Raw genomic sequence first — 26,280 nt, 5'->3', positions numbered from 1 at the left:
GCAGGCTTTGGTGAATGTGGCTGGATGGGTTGTATAAGCTTGTCTTGTGATTCGGTGATGAAGAGTGTGTCGTCAAGGTCTGAGCTTGTCAGAGTCTTACGGGAAGCTTTAGATGACGTCACGGTTGTCGAACATGACGTCACTATCATCGATCGATATCGGAGCAACACAATTTTGTTGTATTAACTCTTAACTCAGGCCCGCATGGTGCAGTGTTAGAACGTAAGTGTATGGGGTGTGTGGACGCGGGTGCGATGCGCGTCGACGTCATTGGTGTTTTTTAATGTTTTTTTTTTCGTGTAGAGAGTCCTCCATACTATCATCGGAATGTTTTCTGTACCCTTTTATTTTTTATTTTTAAGGGTTGTATTTGAAACTTGATTTTTTGAAGATATTTGAAACTAAGGTTATATTAATAGATAGATAGATAAATGAAACAATATGAAAGGTTGTATTTTAAGACTTAACTTATTCAAAATATAAAAAACAAGTACGAAATAATCTTTTTTGATGTAAAAATATGCAGATGTTGCTGATTCTGAATTTTATTTTGTCCTTATTTTGTCATCATTTGTCCACATTTGTCCACGTTTTGTCCACGTTTTGTCCATGTTTTGTCCACATTTGTCCACGTTTTGTCCACATTCACATATTCAAATTCCAAGTTTGGAAAAGGTATGACTATTAATAATGCTTAAATTGTGAAGACTAAATATCAGGTTAGGGTAAGGATGTTGAGGCATTATAGTAATGATAGATGGAGGAGGGTGAGTATGGTGAGGCAGTAAGGTTAAGGTGAGTATGGTGAGGCTTATAGTAATGATAGATGAAGGAGGGTGAGGATGGTGAGGCATTGTAGTAAAGATAGATAAAGGAGGGTGAGGATGGTGAGGCATTATATTAATGATAGACGAAGGAGGGTGAGGATGTTGAGGCATTATAGTAATGATAGATAAAGGAGGGTGAGGATGGTGAGGCATTATAGTAATGATAGATGAAGATGGGTGAGGATGGTGAGGTATTATAGTAATGATAGATGAAGGAGGGTGAGGAGAGTGAAGCATTATAGTAATAATAGATGAAGGAGGGTGAGGATGGTGAGGCAGTAAGGTTAAGGTGAGTATGGTGAGGCATTATAGTAATGATAGATGAAGTAGGGTGAGGATGGTGAGGCATTATAGTAAAGATAGATAAAGGAGGGTGAGGATGGTGAAGCATTATAGTAATGATAGATGAAGGAGGGTGAGGATGGTGTGGCAGTAAGGTTAAGGTGAGTTGGTGAGGCATTATAGTAAAGATAGATGAAGAATGTGAGGATGGTGAGGTATTATTGTCCCCTGTGAGACTGACAGTGTCCGACATGTTATAAACAATGATCTAATATAACCACGTTATCCATCGATGGTTAAGTGTTGCAATCGCAAAGATACATTTGCTAATTGGTCGAACACAATCATCATTCACCATATCAACTTGCAAGCAACGGATTTTTCTATACCAATATTAAAGACTGCGTCACTTGTTTCATGTGTGGTGTTTCGTTAAAACAGTGGAACGATTTTGACGACATCAAGACTGTCTGTTTCAACAGATGATGTTCGTCATTTAAATAAGCATTTTGAGCTACGTTATCATGTTTAAAGATCATACCAATACGTACATGTGCCATAATGGAATTAAACACAGACTTGCTTGATAAAAGACTACACAACTATTTGATTGAAAAAAAAAACAGAAGAAAATGCCTATCGGAGAATTATAAAAAATCTGCTGGGTCTCTCTTAAATCTGGTATATGCATACCATGTCTGGAAAATCATAGAAGAACAAAAATGTTGTATGACGTAAAATTGATACTTGACTTTATTCTAAAAAACGTAAACTCATGCATTCCAAAAAGTGCGAGGAATACCTCCATATCACAGTTATGTAACGCCGAATGGAGAATGAGTGAGCCTAAAACGGACAAATGGAAAGACGAAATCAGTCAGATGACCATGTCCATGATACGTTTAGAGAATTGGTTAAATAACAAAACGCTGTAAAATACTATATATTTTTTTATTTATAATAAAAGATTGTATGCACAGATGTTTGTCTCATTATCTTTATGTTGACAGAAGAGGATGGGAGACGCATAAATGCGGTGTATTATAACTTAAAGAACGGTGGTGCCTTTCTCAGTCCCACAAAAGTACATCAAATATTAAAATCACAAGGATTTAAATCGCCAGGTCTTTATAAAATTAGACGATACATCCTAGGTCTGGATGATTACAGTTTACAGAAGCCTCCAAGGCGTTCATTTAAGCGAGCACGGGTAGAAGTGTCGGGTCCCTACGAGCAATACGATATAGATCTTGTAGACGTTTCCTCCCAATCAAAGCAGAATTCAGGCTATCGTTTTCTTCTAGTTGTCATTGACGTGTTCACTCGTTTCTTATTAGTCGAATCTGTAATGACAAAAACGGCCAGAGATGTATTAAATGCATTTTAAAAAATCGTTGAAAGAAGTAGAGTACCAAAACGTATTCGGAGTGACAAGGGAGGCGAGACAAACAATGGATTGATGAGAAAATGATCTCAAGAATGTGACGTTCATTATTTTACCAGTCAGAATGAAACAAAAGCTAATTATTCCGAGAAGGTGATTAGGACGCTCAAGACGATGATGTACAGGTATTTCACAAAATATATGACTTATAAGTACATAGACAAGTTGCAAGATTTTGTTTGGAATTACAACGCTACACTTCACAGATCATTAAACGGAATATCTTCAGAAGATGTAAACGATTCAAATAAAGCCGATATATTTACCTATTTGTGTCTTAATAAAAAGTCAAGGAAACAGATTAAAACAAATACGAAAGTCAAAAGGAAAATACAGTTTAAATTGAAGATTGGAAGTCTCGTAAGAATTTCACATTTAAAGCAACCTTTTACTAGAGCTTATCAACAACAATGGTTTTCCGAAATGTTAAAAATACATAAACTCTTTCTACGTCAGGGTATTCCACAGTACCAACTGATTGATTTTTTTAAACAAGCACATAAAAAGCATTTTTTATCAATCGAAATTGCAAAGAGTCGGCAAAGACGAGAACGCGCTATGGTTCATCGAAGAAAAGCTGAAAAAACGTAAAAGAGGAGGGCAGATTGAATGGCTTGTAAAATTTGAAGGCTGGCCTTCAAGATATAGCCAATGGATTGCAGAGAAAGATATCAAAGACGTCACGAGAGCCTTAGATGTCACACTATGTGGTTATTCACATTGATAAGAGTTAAACATATTTTCCAGAAAACATTACCGTACATTTTCGAGCACATTTCCAATCTCTGTTAAATTGATGGATTTTGGAAAGTTGCTTTAGTGGATATTGCCCTACCTCCAAGAACATGAAAGACGAAACAAAATGTGTACGTACATAGTGACATATGCGGTGAAAGTTTTGCAGGAGCGTCGCACGTTCAGTCGCCGAAGCTGCCGCACACTCAGTCGTGAAAGTCGTCACCGATAGCAGGACCATCGCACGTACAGTCGCCCGGGGCCAGCGCTCGCTCAGTCACCGCTGGATGTGGAACCGCCGCAGTCGTCGCTGGATGTGGAACCGCCGGATGTGGAACCGCCGCTACCACCACCGGAATCACCTAAAAGAAACCAGGAAGGTAGCGGACAACAGCAAAATGGTACACATCAGTTTTCGGACGAAAGCAGTCTTAATGGGTCTGCAAATATAAGGAGTATATATCCCAATGACAACGATCGTATGAATTTGCTGACATTTTTTTTCAAATACTAGAGATGAAATAATGGGCAATTTAAAGCAGTCGTGTCAGAATTTAAATGGAATCAAGTGGTATTTGTGTGTTCAGGTCGAATTTGAAAAAAACACTTCATTTCAGAAAATGTTTGCCTCATTCGAGGAATATATTCATAAAGGATCTAGTTGGATTTTAAAATCAATACTGAAATTGAACGTAAGTATCGTAGACTACTGTCCTCTATCAGGTTCTTCATACGTACATGTACCTACCCCGCTCACTTTCAGATAGCATGGAATAGTCAATATCATCAACAACGATCGAAAATGTGACCCTCCCGAGCGTGTTTCTCATTTCGAAACCTACCAAAATGACCTTGACATGACAGATATCACTTATCCCGTCTCTATATCTCAAATTAATAAATTCGAAAAACAAAACGGCATTTCAGTTTGGATGCGAGAATAAAGAGATTTTTCCTCTATACGTCACGAAAATTAAACATGCAAGTCATGTAGTCAATTTACCTTCAGGAAAACAAAAACACCCATTATTGTCTCATTTCGAACTTTAACGTTTTCCTGACGAGAACAAAAAAAAACCAAAGATAAAACCCATTTTTGTTATTACTGTCTTCAAGGTTTCGGTCGTGAAGATATTTTGCACAAACACATCTAGCACTGCTCCAAACACGACCCCCAACGCGTCGAATTGCCCGGCGATAAACGCAACGATTCAGAGTTCAAAGATTTTGCAAAACAACTTCAAGTCCCTTTTGTCATATATGCAGATTTTGAGACCTTTGCACAAAAAATGGAAACGTGCCTTCCAAATCCAGAAACATCTAGTACTACTAAACATACGAAATTCGAACCGTGCGGGTTTGGATAACAAGTCGTTTATGCTAACGATAAGTATACGAAATCTGCAGTCATTTATAGAGGTACAAATTTCAGCAAAACATTTGTAGAACACATTATCGAAGAAGAAAAACAAATCAAAAATATTTAAGGGATCACAAAGAACCATTAAACAAGTCAAATGAAGACGAGCGAGTGTTTCAATCGAGCTACAAATGGCACATATGAAACCGCCCTTTTACCAAGATATGCAAAAAAGTGCGCAATCATTGTCATATTACAGGAAAATTTCGCGGAGCAGCACACATCGAATGCAACCTCAATTTCAAATACCCCTCTTCCGTTCCCGTGATATTTCACAACTTGAAAGGATTCGACGATCACATTCTGTGCGAAAGCGTAGGTTTATTTAAAGACCACAACATTACATGGCTACCCAACAATATGGAAAAATACATTTCCTTTTTGTCTAGGTGATCTTCGCTTCATCGATTCCTTTCAATTTTTGTCTCAGAGTTTGGAATCTCTTACCGAAAACCTTGCAAAGGAAGGTTTGTCTAAATTGAAACACTTTGCAAAAGAATTCGACAAAACAGAAGCGGAAATAATGCTCAGAATGGGCGTTTATCCGTATGAATACGTCAACTGTAGCGATAAATTTGACGAAACGTGCCTACCACCCATAAAATTCATCTACAGTCAGTTGAGTAAATCTCACATTTCACAAAAAGTCTACGATCATGCGCAAGTCGTTTGGAAAATATTAAACATTCAGAATTTAGGTCAATATCACGATCTCTATCTTAAAACGGAAGCGTTGCTCTTAGCCGAGGTGTTTGAAAATTTTCGAATCATGTGTCTAAATTACTACGCACTATACGTCGATCACTTTTACACCGCCCCCGTACTGGCATGGCAGGCAGCCAGCCTTGCAAATGGCGGGTGTCTGCTTAGAATTACTCACAGACTCACTGTTCTTTGAAAACGAAGTTTGCGGTGGTATTTCGATTGTTTCTAATAAGTACGCAAAAGCCAACAATCCCTACATCCCCAAAATTGTCTCGGACGAAGAGTAATCTCCCACAAGCAAAGCACTGCGGAGAGAGCTACATCCGAGCGATAAGCTTACGGATTCGAAGCTAGATGGCCGCTTAAAAACAGAAAAGTTGATCCCCAACCTAAACAACAAAATAAAATACATATGTCACTATAGAAACTTACAACTCTATCTAGATCTAGGCATGACAGGTACAAAAGTTCCATGGTTGAAGAAATACATAGAGGCCAATACTCGATGGCGGAAACTGGTAACAAACGATTTCCAGAAGGATTTTTTAAAACTGATTAACAACTTTGTATTTGGCAAAACCATGGAGAAGGTCCGTAACAGGGTAGATTTTAAACTTGCCCATACGACAACAAAAACTAAAAAAGTATTGCGCAAAACCTTCTTTTCAAAGATTTGCCATTTTCAATGAGGAGTTGACGGGTGAAAAAAACGCCAAAGTAAAGTTAATTTTAAACAAACCCGTGTATGTTGGTCAAGCAATCTTAGATTTATCAAAATGTATCATGTCCGAGTTTTACTACAAATATCTCAAACCGAAATATGGGCCGTGATAAAGTTATTATTCACTGACACTGACAGTTTTTGGACACGTGTTTTGTGACGATATCTATGTGGATAGACACCTATTTGACTTGTCTGATTATCCAATAGAACACTTCTGTTACGATTCGACCAACAAAAAATATACCTGGACTTTTTAAAGACGAAACCGCAGGCAAGCCTATCGCAGAATTTGTAGGACTCCGCGCTAAAATGTTTAATTTTCAACAGCCGTCCCGCAAACTTTTACTTTGGAAAATATGAGAATCACTACGAATTCGTTCAAAGAAAAGCAAGTGGCTACAGGCATTGCCAACGCTACCATCAAGCGCGACTTGCATCATGAGATGTACAAAGAATGTCTCTTTGACAAACAAAAACAAAATGTGCAAAATGCACTCCATTAGGAGCGATAGACATCATTTATGCATGTACGTGTACAACATCAACAAATCTGGGTTATGTGCTTTTGATGACAAGCGCTAGATTCTTCCCAATTTTTGCGATAGCTATGCCTTCGGCCATTACAAAACAAAGACGGTGTTGTAAAGCTTACACGACTTTAATAATAGATATTTTGTAAATGTTAGAAATGATTTATTATGTACAAAACTACTCCAATTAGTTCGAAATTTAACCAATAACATTATGTCATAGTTCATTATTCATTTCAATAACTATGTATCTCTATGTATTGTACATCAGGAAAAAAGCCTCATATCACTTTATGTATTCCTTTTACAATGTAATTATTTAATTATAATTTATATAAAGCAATGATGGAGTAGTAAAGTTTACGTCACATTAATAGTAGACATACATGTAGCTGTATGTCTTGTATTGCAAAACATAACTCTAAAATTATACAACAACCGATTACATGTTTTCAATGTATCTTTATGAATTGTACATCAGATGATAAAGCAAAGCCTCATTTTTACCTTTAAAGAATTTTATTTAAACAAGATCTGATTGAACACAACAAAGTCGAGAGTTAAGAAGAATTCATGTTATATTTTTGATATTTTAAATAACTAAATATTTTAACAATGGTTAATTCATTTGTTAGAAGATTATATATATATGTATATGTTTGTATATGTGTTGATATACAATAAAAAATACCTCTAAGACCTTCGTTTTGAATTTGATTGTCTTTTAAGAAACATTGCGGTAATGGTGTATAAGTTAATTAAGGCAACAAACACTATATTTTGGTACATCAAATCATGCTTTTAACTTCAACCGTTTCCAAGTCTATAAACTCTCTCGGTTCGGGATCAATTATCTGCACTGGCTCCAATATTTTTGTGCATATGTTTAACCTCTGCGTTTCTCTGTTGAATGATAATTTAACTTGTACTTTATTTTCACTCTCTGGAGTTTTTATAGTTAATTTGTAATCAATTTCATCTTCAGTTTTTTCACAGAATCGATGTACATTTCCTTTATCAAACATATTAATCACTAGAAATCGTACTCCGTGATGCTATTTATATTTCAATTGAATGAATGTTCTCTATTTCACCTGACAAATAAGAACAACCTTACACGAGATTAATTAAAGTACATGATTCAGCAAACTAGTTTTATTCTCCTGTTTTGAGGGAGACATTTCACCTCTAGCGTTGTTGATTGGTCAGTGTTAGGTCACTTATTCTGACACTTGGTCAGCAAATACTAAATTATTTTGGAGGTGAGTCTGAGCATGTGACCATTATGTGATAAACTAGAAACATTTTTTTGGTTATATGCTATTAAAAAAAAAGATAACGCTAGAATATTACAAATTTTGGAATGTATACACCACAATAACTCTTTTATATTAGAAAATACATGAATAAATGAAAGAGATTATATATATCTAGTATGGTCATTTAAATTATGCTATAGATCAGATGTTTTGAAATGTATACACCGTGTAGGCCTTACAATGTTCATGTTACAGCGAAATAATGCATGATTAACAAATAAATGGCTGGTTTTCATATCTGAGGAGTTGGTGTGGTTATTCACATACTATCTTGCTTTACTACACTAAGAAAACATTTAGACTGGCAGTGATTATCTGGATGGATAGTTGTCTAATTGGATGTGAAAAAAATGTAGACTCGAGGTTGTCACTTAAATGGAAATACATATATAATCTGCTACTAATCAGTAGAGAGTGCTACAGATGATAATGAAAACTGTAAGAGAGTTCCTTTATTTAAATGCCACATAAAGGTTCGTGGATTTTACACACAGACTGTTGTCTAGGTAGCGTCTTATTTGTAAAATAGACAAGTTCCTACATAAGATAACACAGAAACATATTTTTCTCTGTACAAAAATATGTCTAATAGCTTTAACCTTTGACCTTGTCAGTTCAGGTACGTTATCCTACATGAGCTCACCCTCCTTAATCTGTCTTCAATAAAGTGCCTCACAATCATGACTAACCTCACCCTCCTTCATCTATCATTACTATAATGCCTCACCATCCTCATCCTCCTTCATCTATCATTACTATAATGCCTCACCATCCTAACCCTCCTTCATCTATCATTATTATAATGCCCAACCATCTTCACCCTAACCTCACCAAAGAGGGTGAGGCTAAAGACTCCTTAAATACTTAATATCTACTTCGGTGAACAGACAAACGAAACCAACCCGTGAAACTCCTCGCTACTTCTTAACACGGGAAAAATATATGCATTGCACTGTCAGTGTATATCTAATGTATTATCAATATTAACATGCAAATATATAATGACATTTATAGATATGGAACTTGATATAAATGTGAGCATTTGATGAAATGCGTAGAATGTCGCTATTCCTTTGGCAAATTGTTAAGTAGATATAGTCAATCATTGGATATGTTAGTGACATCAAAATCAGCAAAGAATATCATCAAGTTGCGGTGTTCATTTTTCATATAAGCATTGGGATTTTAAATTCTATTAAAAAACGCCGAAATTAATCGCAGCCCTGAATTGTTGTATTTAATGAAACGCTGAATTGTTGTATTCAAAGAAAAGCTGAATTGTTGTATTTAACTAAACTCTTTATTGGAAATGTATCTTATTATTCCAATTTGTTATTAATAATATGAAGGTACGAACATAAGCAACTTGGGATAACAATTATGAATTGAAACTTTCAATGATTAACAGAGTGTACGTGCACTCTTTATGTTATTGACATGTTATAGAACGATACGATTCAAAAACTGATATGTACAACATACAATAACATTTATTGAAACAAAGGGATTTCTTAATTATGTTGAGTCTAAACTCCAAATACTGCAAAAGTGTACATGTTTGCGTTGCAAATGTTCCCTTGGTGACTCTTTAAAGTGATCGCAGTATTGAATTTTTTGCATTTGCAACAATTCTGAAATATATCTATTCCATTCATCAAGAATATGGAAAATCTTTCAAAGTTTATTTGCGTGTGAATATTTTCGCGCTAATTTACACAACGCGAAAAAACCTAAGTATTTATGCATTACGGAGTTTCCACTTATACAGTACTACAAAAAGTCAAATGAAGCTAGCCAACCAAGTCTCATAGTTATCACACAGCTGTAGTCATTAATAAAGCCGGGTCTGTATACGACTGGATCCAGGGGAACGTCCGAAGCTCGGATAACCTCTGCTATGCTCCCAATAGGTGTTTCGCCTGTAGTAGTTATCACACAGCTGTAGTCATTAATAAAGCCGGGTCTGTATACGACTGGATCCAGGGGAACGTCCGAAGCTCGGATAACCTCTGCTATGCTCCCAATAGGTGTTTCGCCTGTAGTAGTTATCACACAGCTGTAGTCATTAATAAAGCCGGGTCTGTATACGACTGGATCCAGGGGAACGTCCGAAGCTCGGATAACCTCTGCTATGCTCCCAATAGGTGTTTCGCCTGTAGTAGTTATCACACAGCTGTAGTCATTAATAAAGCCGGGTCTGTATACGACTGGATCCAGGGGAACGTCCGAAGCTCGGATAACCTCTGCTATGCTCCCAATAGGTGTTTCGCCTGTAGTAGTTATCACACAGCTGTAGTCATTAATAAAGCCGGGTCTGTATACGACTGGATCCAGGGGAACGTCCGAAGCTCGGATAAGCTCTGCTATGCTCCCAATAGGTGTATCGCCTGTAGTAGTTATCCTCATCCTCCCGTGTATCTGAATATTGCTTCTCCTTTTTTGCCGCGGCACTGAAACAAAATTGGTTTAGAAATAGATAATCGATTTATAAGTGTTCTATTGATATATCGACCCTTTTGGTGACGTTTATTTTGAGCAAGACAATTAATGTTCTTAAAATAACCGAAACTCATTTTTGTTTCGATTTTTCTATTTTTCGATTACTAAAAAAAATGTACTTAGGATATCAATATTAAAATGGTCTATGATAAACAGACTCCACCAAGCAAGTATCCCATGTTTCACGTTTTGTTCTTTGATTTCATTCATGTATGTTGTACATATACGTACGATTTCTTGTAAGTTAGGACGAATTTGGTCAGCACCAACACCACAGCGATACCTCCTATTCCACCGATGACCGCGCTGACTATTAATCCAGTGTTCCAATTACCTTCAAAGGACATGCATATAAAATAAACACATCTAATTGTTTTCCAGAGCACGTGTATCACTTCAATGTAGAATATATTTACGTTTCACTCTTTATTGTGTACGTACTTTACGTTATGCCTTATGATCATAAACTCTAACCAATGAACGGATGGAGGTTAAATCAGATCGAAAGTACTGATTAAAATCGTAACATTACTTATTTCAAAAAATTGTAGCTGGTCTTTATACAATACAGCTATCATAGAGTTAAATGTCTATCACATATCAAAACAGAAGCTGTCTGAAAATAATGTAGCAATCGTTTATTTATTTGGGGTTTAACGTCCTCACCAGGGTCATTTGAGGACGTATGCCTAAGTATAAAGCAGGTAGATAGGAAAGATAGGAATAGCAAGCCATTTTGTTATGAGGTGTTTACTTCAATTCAATTACTAATTTCAGACAACTGCAGTGGGCATTTGGAGAGCTACCAACATCTGAGGTAACTTCAAAAAATTGTTTCGAACAGAAACATCCACAGCCCCAATGCATTGATTGCATTCACATTTGTGAAGTTAAATTAAAAAACAATTACCACATCGATAACACACAAGGACAAAATCAAAGCTTACATTCGATGCAAATTGTACTAGAAAAAAATCCAAACTTGAAATCAATGTATACAAAGTCTACCATATTTTCAAAACCCAAGGACAGAGTCAAAGCTCAAAGTAAAAGCAAGATGTACAATACTGTGAAGGTGCAACGATACAATCCAACCTCAAAATCAATACAAAATGTAAGACATTGTCAACATACAAGGACAGAGGAGTCCAAACTCAAATTAAATGCAAAATTCATAATATTGTCAACACAACAGGACAAAATCAAAACTTAAAAGTTGATAAGGTATTAGGCTCATTGTGTACACATACAAACAAAATCCACACTCAAAATCCGTACGAAATGCAACAAAATAAACTGAGGAAAAACCTTTTGAGAAAAACATAATAAATGCCAATTTAAAAAAATGGATAAGAAACAGGCGTTTGTCATGGCCACTCCCTTAAAATCAATGAAAATAATGCCGTTCATCTTGGGTCTATGTCATTGTAAGTAAATGTTTATTCATGATGTTCGACAAAGCAACAGAGTCGCTATTTATTTCCATGTAGTAAACTAACAACATGAATATTGCTTATGAACCCGTTACTCTCTACGTTACTGTGAACTGACAAATAGGAAATGGGCAATGGCCGAGTCAATGTTTACAAACGTTATACCGGTCTGCAGATTCTTTTCTTTTCTGGTGAGTGGAAATAGCTTATATCAATTGTGATAAGTAGAACAAACCACATATTTATGTGTTGCTGTCTATAGTGGTAAGGCTTGTGAATTTCCACGCAGACGGCTTGAACTGGTTGATTGTAGGTGCGGGCGTGAGTATTTCATCTTTTGCTCACCATGTAGGTTTTGGTTCTGAATCTTTTATATTGAAATTACGTCTGAAGAGATCCGAATAAAAAGAGGTTATGACTGCTACAGACGACGCTTGCCTAAGAGATGACTTAAACGAATTGAGAAAACTAAAAATAATAAAATACCGTGTTGCAGGTGTGGGACGTCCTCCAATATGGTCGTTGGTATTGTAGGTAAATCAGTAGTTGTAGACTGACACGAACTCTATATTTATAATAGAAAAATAAATAAATAAATAAATATCTTAAACTTCCTATTTGTTTTTTTATTATATTTCAAATATTCATAAACGTCCTAATTTGAATCATGCAATTTCCAAAACAAAGCACATACTGTACCATAGGTATCAATAGTATATACGTTAAAATTAGTATAACTTTTTTTTTGTAATTAGGCTGTTTCTAATGTTGATCAAATGTTCACGTCTCTGTATCTTTACATACCTTTACAATACACGAGATTGACGTCGTGTTACAGGTATAACATGTTGAGTCGTAAACGATCACCACCAGGTTATCACTGAACGCAACGCCGTCATTCGAAACGCCAAGGAAAAATCCATTTGCTAGAACAGCACTGGCATGCGCAGATCGCCTCTTCCGTCGAGACTGTGGTAGAGAACAGGAACATCCTATTCCGCCGGACATCGGTACGGCCGGAAATGTCTCGTTCTTTGACGTCAGATGATGTGTGGTTGAGTCTATCTGAAATAGTGAAGATATTCAGATCAGTATATTTTTCTAAACATTTTCTTTATGTTGGTATGTATGTATTGTGAAAAGGTGTTTAATATATGTGACGTTTCGATGACTAGTACGGTATGTTCTCTGTCAGCTTCATAAATAAAATGACCAGTGAAGCGTATGTACTCACAGGTTTAAAATATGTACGAGTTGTCCACAAATCGATGACGATTCGGCTACGCTGTAATTATACAACTCGTATATATTTTACACCTTTATTTTGACAGTGACAGAATACAAACCGTACTAGTCATCGAAACGTTACATATTAACACCGTTTTGGTTATGATACATACATCTCTGACAATTCAGATCAGTAATTGTAAAATGGACAGAAGTCAGTTTTCAGCATTAACACAACGTTTGAAGGATGACATTCTCTTTTTTGTTTGTCTACATGTACATAAGAAATGTATCCTTCGAAAAAGCGCAAAACATGCTCTTTTGCATTACAGTCTCGTAATGTGTCAATCTGAATAGTTAATCTAAAACAACAAACAAATAAAAAATAAAAATGTTCGGGCAAACAAATTAAATGTTATCTTTCCGGAGAAAAGGGAAAATATTTTGGTGAATTGACACACTTTACAACATAAACTCACTGTGAAATGAACGGCCCTACAGGTGACATTTTCACGTGCAAAGTTTGACCCTGAGACGTAGAAGGTGTTACAAGTGTACACATCACGCTGACACAGTCCTGGGTTTGTCTTTGACGAAACGATAGGAGGTAATGATCGCTTGATGGAACAGTCACTACCCTCAAAGTCGCCAGTACATTCACATCTTCCTGTTAGAGCAAATCAACTTTTAAAACAAAAAATGCATTGCTTTTCTAACTAATCGAACACAGAAAAGCTTGGATTTAAATAAAAATATTTTGTATCAATAAGTACATTAATACATAATTGAAGTTGTTTAAGTCTGACAGAATGGAATAAGTTATACAAATCATGCATGTACAGTTGTGTGACCGCACAACGTACCAAAAATAGCGTGCGCACACCGTGCATACATCGTTCACACACCGTCCGCACATCGTCCACACATGGTGCGCACAACTGTGCGATTTAACAATCGTTCGCCCCGTTGTGCGCTTCTCTCCGCACAACTGTGCGATTGGGTAAAATTTGTAGATCAATATTACGGAATGAAAAAAATACGGAAAGCTCGTATGCAATAATGAAAACTGTATGTATTATTGTAATATCTCATCACAGTAATGAAGATTATGTACAGTTGTACAATGCGTGTAACACAGCATTACAGTGACCGTTAGACTGTCAAGAATGGGTTTCGCGCCAAGGTAACAGAATATGTAATTAACAATTTGATGAGTTACCGGGGTTTGACCTGGCCTGTACCTGACACATAGAGCTGATATGCGATACCGTATGACCGTAATGAAAACACAGCTGGACGTTTAGTATTTGTTATTTGCATTCGGTTTGCCTATAGCTCCCCTTCACCTGTGTTTTCACACCCCTGGCCTTACCCGACGAAATACGTAAGCGCCCCGGGCGGGGGAAAACTACCGTCCAGGTACATGTAGACGGCTAGTGGCTATGTTTACCTGTATACGGGACTGTGTTGTGATTTCACAGGTGTCGATTAAGGTCGTTTAAAAAATACCAAAAACACAATTTCTAAATTTAAGAAAGTATAGATATAATGATAAGTTTATAGGTGTAGGTATAATATAGAAACATACGTAAAAATCAAGGTTTATATGTTTAAACACGAAACCGTTTATATCGTTAAGGCATTCCTCAATTTACACCAACCACGATTGTTATCGCACAACATTCGTCCATCGTGCACACAAATGTGCGCAAGATTTGATTGCCCAGATTTTTATCGTTCGCACATCGTGCACACATCGTTCACACACCGTGCACACATCGTGCGCACACCGCACATCGTGTAACGTTGTGCGATCCCACAACTGTATATTTGCAATAAATGTATCCAAACAATATCATGTGAGAAATAACGGTTTTTTACAGGTAAGTGTTATTTTTGCTTCTGAAAAAAACAAAAAGACTGACGATTTGTACAGATTCCATTTCCAGAGCAGTTATTCCTACAATCGAGGTCCAACATTTCGTCTAGCAATGTTTTTCCTGGTGTACCAGCAGGAGATGGAGTCTTGGTAAGGTTTTCTAGTTTAACTGCTGTCAACCGACAATTTTCGGCCAACGTATCAGCCGTTGACTGCATAAATCTGCTGTCTCCTATGAGCTGGAACATTAAAACCATTCATAACCATATGACCTTCATTCCTTACCATCGATGCACGTTTGTTTACACGTAAAGACATTTAAACACATATACACACAAACCTATATAGTTAAATTTTGCGAAAATGATATTGTCTGCTGCCTAGATGTTACATTATTTTACAGTTATAATATCGTTAATTGTAGTAGTGAAACATCGTTCTTTGTTTTCTTACAGTAATTGAGTTTTCATACATCATTATACGAAAGCAAAGTAAATCATCATTAACAAATACCTTGATGTCTTTAACGCAGGACTTGATCCCCTTCGCTGTCTCATTTGCCATGTTCTCTAGTACTTCTTCACATTTCTGCAAAAACTTCTGATCCTGTAGAAATTGTGTGCAAGCTACTTTCGCTGTTGATTCATCCCATCCATTCCTCCAAGACAAAGGCTGATAAAAATATATATATTGGGAAAACTTTATATATATATAAGAACCTTTTCTTTCCAAAACAATCCAAGATCTTGCAATCAATGAGTTCCATTGAAACACATTTTGCGACACGCACCAACCTTTTTAACGAGCAATGTAACCTTAGGCACAACACTTTGCACAAACTGCAACCACTTAAAATGTAAGATATCTGGTCATGAGGTAATGTCTGTACCATATATTTTAAACGTGATAACTTCATCGACGAAGTTTGAAGCTTTAAAACTAACTACTAACAGAGACATTTGCATAACTCGGTCTCTGACACCTTGTTGCGACATTGACCTTCGTGCTACGTACCTCTGATAAGTACGAGGCTGATTGTCTGGTCATGATGTATTTATGACGCTTCACAGAAAATGTATCAGCTATTCAAAGACTCTTTACGTGGTTCGTGACAGGCCTTTATGTATAGTAAAGTTTTATTTAACAAGAAAAATCCAGATGTTTAGAATTTATAGACCGAATACGAATGAACAGACAGGCGGACAATGTTAACGTCAGTATATACATTTTATATGATATCGTGCAGAATATACGAAATCTTTCACGCATTTATCACTGCATTTTAGGAAGGCAGACTATATGAAAATATGTTTAGCTGAGGCATGACTCAGCAGACTGGAACAACGTAATATAAATTAAATTTACAAGCTTGAAGCACGGCCTATAATTCTATCAAAATGGTATGGAAGAGGATATAAGAATGGAATTGAATATATTACCGTCGGATCCGAGTCAGCGTCACTATCGAGAACTACAGGAAATTTGGGCACTGCTTCGCCTCCCCCTGATGCTCGTTTGTGTCGTAGTTGAGGCTCAGATGCTGACCGTTTCCGTCGCGAAGGTTCGGCGCAGGTTTTAAAAAAGCGGGCAGATCCGGAACCCGAGCACAGGGTTGTCGCAGTGTTGATGTTACACTCTGCAGAAGTGACACCATGTCTCTCATTGCCTCTACACTTACAATATCTGGGTAATGTTGTACTCTGATCTGGTAACGTGATGTCACCAAACAGTGACACGTCACCGGTTGCTTCTGTTATTCTGAAACAAAGAGATAATCCAACTTGTAACTCAAGTGATAATTTAACTTTTACTATGTTAAGGTATATTTTTTCCTTTTATCTTGTATTGTGCCACTACAACTTTTCGGCGCCAGTTGATGAAATTCGATGAACAGAAACGCACATTTCCGATCATTTACATTGATTTTACTTGTGTTTGAATTTCAAAAAGAAGATACTTTGTACAGCCATTAGAGAATGTGAATATATTTTAGTCATACGTATAAAAAAGACATTGAGTGTCAAATCGATTTCACAATTGTGACAAAGAATACTGTATTCTGACATAAAGAATTCATATTCTTTGTATAACTTTAATATCTATTTATAGACGGACGATAGTCTTACTTATGTGCACCACAGCCGTTAAAATCGTTGTAGTCGTATGCTAATTGTTTCTGCGGAGCGAATTATTAAATCGATCCGGTCTAGATAAACACGACTTCTAATCATTATTGTATACCGGGAAATTATACCCCAGTCAAACTTTCACCTTTCGCAAGAAATATCAATATTTGCCCAGTTTTTATTTCGCCTTCACATTTAATTACTATATACTTATGTTGTTTGTGGGGTTTCGCTGTAACGATAAGTACGCCCCCATCACGAAGGGCGCAACAAAGCGAAAATGAAACTGCAGCAAAAAAGTTTTGGGTTACTGCATTCATACTGTTAACTCACTTCCAATCCAGAGCAAATGTCTTCTCGTCACCTGTTGTTCCACCATCTTTAGTCCTGAAATCGTTATTCATGTTCCCGTCCAGGTACCCACATAGTCCCGAGGACATTTGCCAATCAGCGAGAGAGGGCTTGATGACTATTCCACCAATCAACGTGATATTGTTTTCAGTCACGTGATGGAAGGATATCTGTGTTCCTGTCGGGAGTTTTACCTTAAATACAATAGGTAAAATACTTAGACAATTAACAAGATATGTTATATATGTAATTATATTCACATAACCGATGGATTGGGATAAAATAAAACTGACATATAGCATATAAATATTATAGCTTCTTTTTCCGCTAGAAATAATATCGACCGTCTTGAGTATTTTAGAAATTGATGTTATATGAACTTAAATATTTTGTTTAAAAAAAATCAATCTTACATTTCACCAAAAGATGACAAGAAAAAGTAAGCGTGCTAAGTGTTCATATGATAAATATATAACGTTACTTAATGACAGCTTCAACACATATGATTTGTCAACACATTAGTAGTTATATATTATTTCACAACATCTGTTCGCACTGTACAGTACGTTACATCTGTCCATCATTATTGCTATACAAACAATGTATAACTCTAACGTGGTGTCGTGACGTCATTACAGATGATTAAAAGCATTACCTGTTTTATTTATTGAAACGGTGCTAATCATGTTTCATCAAAAAATACAATTGCGCAATCTTTGTTAGAAATAAGGTGAAACACTTACGTATGTTTTACACTGTATCAAATATCCAGTGTCAGTCCTACCTTTGCTATTTGCTTTGTCTGAAATCATTTAAAAGACATAAACTAAATACCGTATATGTATTCCCGTCATTGTCTATCTTCATGGGTGCATCGTCACAAAACGTCCCCTCTATGTATTGGTTTGAACTGACTCCGTCGCTAACAGACCATCCGATTATGGCATCACAAAAATTCGCAACAAAGAGTGCGTTGTTGTTCCTTATAGCTACTCCACAGTTACATGTGGCTCCAGGTACACCATTCACACAGGTCTGGTACATAGCATGTACCTGAATATACAAAAACACAATGGGAGTTTAGTCATAGCAACATAGCTGATGCAATATACATATATTTATTTAAATTGTATAAAGGTAATAATAGTTATTTTTACTATATCTCCGCCTTTTTCCTGATTACTCTCACCAGCGAGTCCTCTATCAGACGTGTGTTATTCCTAAAACTATCACATCCTTGCATACTAATTCCCTCGTCCGTATCCAGGGATACCATCTACCTTCCTACACTCAGGTAAAATTGGGCAGAACTTTCTGTATCCCTAATACGCACATTTTAACTGCATAAAGGTCGATTATACATGTCAAGTGCATCATCACGTGTACTTATACAACAATTCGTGGTTGTCACGATATACATGCTTTCTATGAAAGTATATTGAATTTGACTTATCACTCTGATATATTTCTCATTATTCCTTTCAAATGCAGCGCTTGTGCTATGAATAAAACCCAAGTGTAAAGGATGGCAATTAACGGTAAGCCAACAATTGATATACAAGGACTAATCCACTGACCCAATCGATTTAAGGCACTCTGTACTAATATGTTTTACACCAGATTTATATTAAAACGAATCGGTTGAGTCATCAATGAATTGAATAAATACAAAAACATAAGGATCGAGAAATGTACTTTTGTTAAATGAGTATGTTTTGTTTTTTATTAGGGTTAGTCTGAATTTTGAAATTATCGTTGTTTAAATTGCTTTCAAAGGAACCTAATATATACTGTGTCTAAACAGCAACTGGTAAGTGAGTGTCATTCAAGTTGATCCTTGCTGTCTCTTTTAGATTTAGAACATACATATTTGTATCTTATTTCCAACAAACTGGGGTGAAACGCAACTCTTGTATGATACCAAATAATGTTTTTTATGATTTTTCTCTCGTCCCATCCACTATAAAAAATATTTAAGTTTTATTTAAACTGGCTTAGAAGTATGCGGTTATATTTATGCATCCACCATAAGCAAAAGGTAACGTAACCAATGCGATAAACAGAATAACCAGAAAATAACTTAGGGATAAGCTTGTAATTTAATGCTTAATTTAGATTCCAAATTCATCGCAAAATACAATTGATAGAAAAAGAATAAACGAAAATATTTCACCCAATAATCTTTGTTGTGGAATACCACAAATTCGCCTAGACGCTGATTTTCCCAGGATCTGAAAGAAAAATTGAACTTAACCTAATAAAATCTTCATTGTATGCCAACAGAATATGATATGTCATAATTTCATNCCCACACACACACACACATACAGCATCTTTTAAACGTTTCCATTACAACAAAATAAAAACAAATATACACCTTTACCACAGGACAATAACAAAAGTCTTGTTGTGAAAGTGTCTTTACTATAACTTTCAGATTCCGTAAAGAAGAACCAAGAGTCATTCTGAAAACTCGTCACCTGATACTTTGATACACGTACAAAACATATCACAATGTTAAAACACATTGACAAAATATACCACAGCGTCAACACACAACGACACAATAAACCACATCCTTAACACACAACGACAAAATATATCTCAACGTCAATCGCCGATGACAAAATATACCACAGCGTCAACACACAACGGAAAAATATACCACATCTTTAACACATAACGATGAATTATAACACGATTCGTTTGCAACGCATAGTTTCAATGGATACGGACCATGTTCTAATCTACGATAGAATCATGATCAATCGTGTTAAGCTCCTCCCATCGAATTTAAGCCACGCCAAGTTTCTAATCAAAACAACAAAGCGTCAAGCTCGCTTCTGAGCAAAATCCTGTTGATAAATCTAGCTGGCAACAGAACAAAGGACCGATGAAATGTATTTGTTGAATAAATTAAAAAATAAAGATTACACATTCCTTGTTCTTACTTCCATTTATTTCTGAAACGTTCGTTTCGATCCGTGTGAAGGCATCCAGTTAGATCCGAAATCAAATGAAACATTTCGCATTTTCGTATGAATTTTGCACACAACTCTTCACAATCTAAACAATCCTAATCACCGATTTTGTCGATACGCACAGATTGGCATGCATACTGACATGTAAATGTAAGAATTTGGTCAATATTAATCCAAACGTGTCGTAGAAACTGGTAATAGGACGTTCATGAACAATCCAAATATTCCGCCTTGTCAACATACAGATGGAGCGTTCGTCTGTATGGTCCGGGCCAAATGACCGACTTTTGAAAGCTTCTTTCTGATTGGTCAGTGCGCTGTTGAATGACACGTCGCCAACACAGGTCACCAAAGTACTTTACTACGTACTTGTAACAAGGAAATACAATGTTTCTAAACATATTAGTGTAGTATATGTGTCAGGGTGTGTTGGAATGGGGATAGTACGTTGTTTTTCTTGTCTATACTGGCGATTAGAACATGATCGAAGGGACCTATCGGTCTCGAATTCAAACCAAATTTCATGTTCTAATAGCCAGTATAGCCACTCACAACAACGTACTATCCCCTAAATATACCACAACGTCAATACACATCAAGATATATATACCACAGCGTCAACACTCCATGGCGAAACGTACTACAATGTCAAAATAGAACGACGAGATATTCCCTAGCGTCACCACACAATGGCTAACTATACCTCAATGTCAAAACACCATGCAAACCATACCACAACGGCATCACACAACGACAAAATAAACCACAGTGTCCAACCACAACGACACGATATACCAAAGCGTCAACACAAAATGACAACATATACTACAGCGTCAACACAAAATGACAGCATATACTACAGCGTCAACACAAAATGACAAAATATACCACAGTGTATTCACACAAAACAACTGATTAACTGGTTTCTTTAAAGCGAACCCAATCACCTGAGTACGTAATGATTAAATAGGGAAATCAATCGCCTGAGTACGTTATGATTACATAGGGAAATCACATACCTGCCATCAAACGTTCTCATGTGAGGATCATTATAGCTTTCACAAATACTGGATATAACCCGAATGTCTGCGTCAACAACGGTCACCTGTAAACCAGCAAGCAAGTATTATTGGCATGATATTTTATTATAAAATAATGATATGAAACATAATACAATTTACGAATGAATGATCGAAGGGACATATTAACGTCTTATTTGTACGGGAATTATACGAGCTAATTATACGCAGCACGAAAAGAAATAGAACAATGGATGATTTTAAAACAGGAACAAAGAATCTTTAAAGCACGCGTGTGAATGTATTGGGAGCTATTTCGCCTAGGTAAAATATCCTATGATATTAGCAAAATAAGATAGATTCATTAATAAGTGGTTTGTGTTTCTAACGTCTTTTATGCATGGCATATTAAATCAACAAAAAGGTAGTATTGCTCTATTAAAGCATCAGTAATTAGATAATGTTGACTTTATTCCCTCTATTTCAGCAAGTACCTAGTTCCACGTAAGGTAGTATATAGTTTCTCGTAAGCCAACATACAGTTTTACGTAAGCCAGTACATTATACCTAGTTTCACAAAATCTTGTACATTGTACCCAGTTGCACGTGAGTTAATTCTTTATACCAAATTTAACCTAGTACATTGTATAATGAGAAGTTCTTTTTTCACAACCAATAAAAATTGCATTGATTGTGTAAAAAGAACTTCTTCTAATCCATACTTACCAACCTGAAAAAAATGTCTAGTACATTGTACCTAGCTTCATGTGAGCTAGCATAGTATACCTAGTTTCACTTGAACAGTCAAGTGAAACGTAACATTATTAAGAACATTGTGTATAAACATGGTAAGGAATGTATTTGAGAATGCAAATTAAGATATAAGAGAGAAAAGCTAAAGCATGCATAATTTGTCCAGAGTGCATACTTACAGAAATATTTTGCGATGAAGCACTATCCCAGGCGTTATGGTGTGTGACGACCGTATCTGCTCTCAGAAGCACAGTTACCGTTCTATTCTCCACATTAACCTGGTTGTCCGAGGCTCCGTAAACACGAACAACCTGTGCATTTTCCCAGTTTGTATGGTTAAATTCTAAACCACAGCCATTGTCTCCAAAAGAGATTGGCTCGTTTGTGAGACCACCCGCAGAACAACTGACATCGGTACTGTCTACACTTGTTTGGATCCTTAATGTCAGTTTACACTGGTTTTCTATAATGTCGTTTTTTCTACAAAGTAAAAGAATAGTTAGACATAGTTATTTTCCATAAAGAACTAAATATTTCCTTTCAGAAAACTATTATTTCGTTTAGAAACGTTGATTGGTATATTACACTGCCTTATGTTTATGGTCGTTTAAAGCATGAGTAATGTTTATGGTGTTTCAAAACATGAATAATGTTTATGGTGTTTCAAAACATAAATAATAATGTTGATGGTGTTTTAAAACATGAGTAATGAAAAGGAAAAACAATTGTTTAGATGTGTTTGTAAGGAGTATATCTCGAGTAAGTTATGCATTTTTGTTTTGAAATTGTGTCCAAAATGAAACTCTCTAATGTTAGCAATTCATTTTGCATACACATATACATGTCTCCGACTTTAACGTTAGCGAAACCATTCGGGGGTTTTGACAATAACGAGTTAATGTTTAAATTAAACCTTTTTTGTCTGCTTCCACTTTGCACATTCATAGTGTTTACCTTCTGTACATACAATGGAACAATACGCTATGTTTAACACATTAACACATTAACGAGGTAACCAAATAAAATGTTCTTACTGTATTATGATTTTTTATATCCTTGATGTAATTACAGATCAAATAAATCCTCTACAATGTTTCTTTAATCCATTTTATTTGTTTCTGACAGTGTTTTTGTCTTGTATATACATTGTACGTACACGCCTACTGCCGCATTTGCTGGGTAGTAACAGCCTAAAGGAACGGTTAGTCTAACTTGGATATCAAATGAGTCATCTTCAGTCACCACGTATTCAAGCATATCTGTCTGTAATGAAAAAATAATGGACACACAATATTATTTCATACTTATCATGGCAATTAGTGCTCTATCATTGGCCATAATAAGTCAGAAGAACATTCGTTGGAACTATTTCTTGTCAGGATAATACCTTAGACAGAAGCAACAAATGCATAAGGAATATTCATAATGAGAGGCAACTATAGCCATTTAGATCAATCGTGTAGTGATTTGCGATCCAATATGTAAAAAGAATATCACATAATAGAGTTGATTTGTTTCGCAAAATAACAAAAGACAAATCTATAAAATACATTACAAAACGTACACGGACCAGATTTATGAAATCCAGATTAAAATATTATCAGGGCCAGATGTATAAAGCACATTAGAAACACTAAAAAGGCAAGATCTTTAAAAGACGCAATATGAACATTATCAGGGCTAGATTTATAAAGATATTTTACTATCGTCACCTGCTATCACTAAGTTTAATCATCATAAGGGCCATTTCTGTAAAAGACGCATTGTATATAAAATTTGCCAGGACCTGATATTTTCCCTATTACATTAATATGAAAAATAAAATGTATTACCTTAATTCCGGCATAAAACAACTCGCTAAAGGTTACAGACCCTGGTGGGTCATTGACATCGGAACGGAGTGCGATTCCACATTTTACCTGAAATAACAGAGGAAGTGGCTGAGACGATAGTATGTCGCTGATTCTACTGCTACTATAGAATTAAAGTGGGCATGATAGACAGCTTGGTTCAGTTTGATTCTCAGTACGAATGTGCATTTGCTTAGAAGAATTTGTTTTTTCACCACCGAAAGATTCGGGAATGCAGCTTAGGTGTCCAAAAGGCCATCGACGTATATCTATAGTGATCGCAAAAGTAGAATACCGTCGCTAAATATTGACAACAGTAGCACAATAAAATGCAGTCTCTGCAGAGAATACTTTCTAAAGTGCGGGCTCATGAAAACATTAATACAGCTTTTATGGACGTGACTGAGTAGTGGTAGCATTCTCATTATATTCTTAGTGTTTCCATTCTCTAAGATCTTTTTGTCAGTTATAAAGAATTAGTTATAACAATAAAGCTATTAGGATCTACATTATACCTGAAAACCTAATGTTTGCGAGCCTCGCCAGTTTTCCTCCCGTAGATGTCCTGTTGTTGCTATTTCTGCGTGTGTCAACTTAGTACTAGAACTTCCCAATACCTCAGTATCGTTTATGTACCACGTGACGTCAAAAAGAAAGTTTTCCGGATCCACACTACCATCACTAAATGTTACACTACACTCAAATTTTATTTCAAAAATTTTGAAATCGATGGAGGTGTTTGTATTGGGCGGAGTCCCTGTTCTCTCCTCCAGTCTAGTGGCAACAATAGCTATGACCATTAAATCTACAACAACACAATGGGATATGTGTAGTGATTATAATAACGACGAGATTGTTCAGCTGACGCTGTAGATAATAAGAGATAATTGTTAGTAAAAACATCCATAAATGTACAAATAAAATCTGCAACGTGCAATGAAAGGCCATGGTATCTTTTAATTACACACCTGCATTTTTTATAGATGATTAAATATAAAAAAGCAAAACGTTAATATTTAATTCATTTTTTATTTATACAAGTTGTAGAAAAAATGATATCAAATATTAGAATAACTAAACGTTCGTAAGTAAAAAGTTCCGACAACGGAATTAAAATCATCAGTACGCTTACGTTGTAAATTATCAATGCACTAATATCAAATATGTGGCGAAAAGGGGTACTTTTGTAACGTTCAAACCAACATTTGCTATATTAGATATTGAAAGAAGGGTTTATTACATACCTCCGCCAGTAGGAGATGTTGTTGGCTCAACGGTTGTGGTAGTGGTAGACTCAGTTGTGGTTGTAGTTGGCTCAGCTGTAGTTGTAGTCGGCAAAGTTGTGGTGGTTGTAGTCGGCTCAGTTGTGGTGGTTGTAGTCGGCTCAGTTGTGGTGGTTGTTGTCGGCTCAGTTGTGGTTGTAGTTGGCTCAGTTGGGGTTGTTGGGGGCTCAGTTATGGTTGTAGTTGGCTCAGTTGTGGTTGTAGTAAGCTCAGTTGGGGTTGTAGTCGGCTCAGTTGGGGTTGTAGTCGGCTCAGTTGTGGTGGTTGTAGTCGGCTCAGTTGTGGTTGTAGTCGGCTCAGTTGTGGTTGTGGTTGGTTCAGTTGTTGTTGTAGTAGGCACAGTTGTGGTTGTAGTTGGCTCAGTTATGGTTGTGGTTGGTTCAGTTGTAGTTGTAGTAGGCACAGTTGTGGTGGTTGTAGTCGGCTCAGTTGTGGTTGTGGTTGGCTCAGTTGTGGTTGTAGTCGGCTCAGTTGTGGTGGTAGTCGGCGCAGTTGTGGTTGTAGTTGGCTCAGTTGTGGTTGTGGTTGGTTCAGTTGTGGTTGTAGTAGGCCCAGTTGTGGTTGTAGTTGGCTCAGTTGTGGTTGTGGGTGGTTCAGTTGTGGTTGTAGTAGGCACAGTTGTGGTTGTAGTAGGCTCAGTTGTGGTTGTAGTAGGCTCAGTTGTGGTTGTAGTTGGCTCAGTTATGGTTGTGGTTGGTTCAGTTGTAGTTGTAGTAGGCACAGTTGTGGTTGTAGTTGGCTCAGTTGTGGTTGTGGTTGGTTCAGTTGTGGTTGTAGTCGGCACAGTTGTGGTTGTAGTTGGCTCAGTTATGGTTGTAGTTGGCTCAGTTGTGGTTGTAGTAGGCTCAGTTGTGGTTGTGGTTGGGTCAGTTGTGGGTGTAGTAGGCACAGTT

General features: G+C 36.5%; 1 protein-coding gene across 1 annotated transcript; it reads right to left on the bottom strand.

Moving 5' to 3' along the window:
- Positions 1–6,640: 6,640 nt before the first annotated feature.
- On the bottom strand, positions 6,641–25,431 carry LOC110464554 (von Willebrand factor D and EGF domain-containing protein-like). Its single transcript, XM_021519825.1, has 18 exons — positions 25,349–25,431; positions 24,620–24,909; positions 24,087–24,173; positions 23,411–23,517; positions 22,434–22,734; positions 21,502–21,587; positions 19,675–19,732; positions 18,336–18,554; positions 17,484–17,695; positions 16,464–16,782; positions 15,538–15,696; positions 15,071–15,263; positions 13,625–13,812; positions 12,723–12,983; positions 12,405–12,483; positions 10,717–10,819; positions 10,374–10,436; positions 6,641–10,256 (listed from the first exon to the last, which is right to left on the bottom strand). The coding sequence occupies exons 2-18, from the start codon at positions 24,902–24,904 to the stop codon at positions 10,169–10,171; spliced, it is 2,808 nt and encodes a 935-aa protein (XP_021375500.1). The 5' UTR covers positions 24,905–24,909; positions 25,349–25,431; the 3' UTR covers positions 6,641–10,168.
- Between the last annotated feature and the right edge of the window lie 849 nt (positions 25,432–26,280).

This window comes from Mizuhopecten yessoensis, unplaced genomic scaffold (genome assembly GCF_002113885.1).
Source record: "Mizuhopecten yessoensis strain PY_sf001 unplaced genomic scaffold, ASM211388v2 scaffold11009, whole genome shotgun sequence".
Lineage (NCBI taxonomy): Eukaryota > Metazoa > Mollusca > Bivalvia > Pectinida > Pectinidae > Mizuhopecten > Mizuhopecten yessoensis.
This window is presented reverse-complemented; position numbering and strand designations above follow the sequence as displayed.

Bases quoted from the DNA above. Each gene is read 5' to 3' on its own strand.
- LOC110464554 (XM_021519825.1), bottom strand. From the start codon at position 24,904: ATGGTCATAGCTATTGTTGCCACTAGACTGGAGGAGAGAACAGGGACT. The intron at 15,697-16,463 runs GTAATATATTCA...TATTTTTATCAG, and splicing joins ACGCTGACTCGGATCCGACG to CCTTTGTCTTGGAGGAATGG. The intron at 15,264-15,537 runs GTATTTGTTAAT...TTAATGTTCCAG, and splicing joins CCTGCGTTAAAGACATCAAG to CTCATAGGAGACAGCAGATT.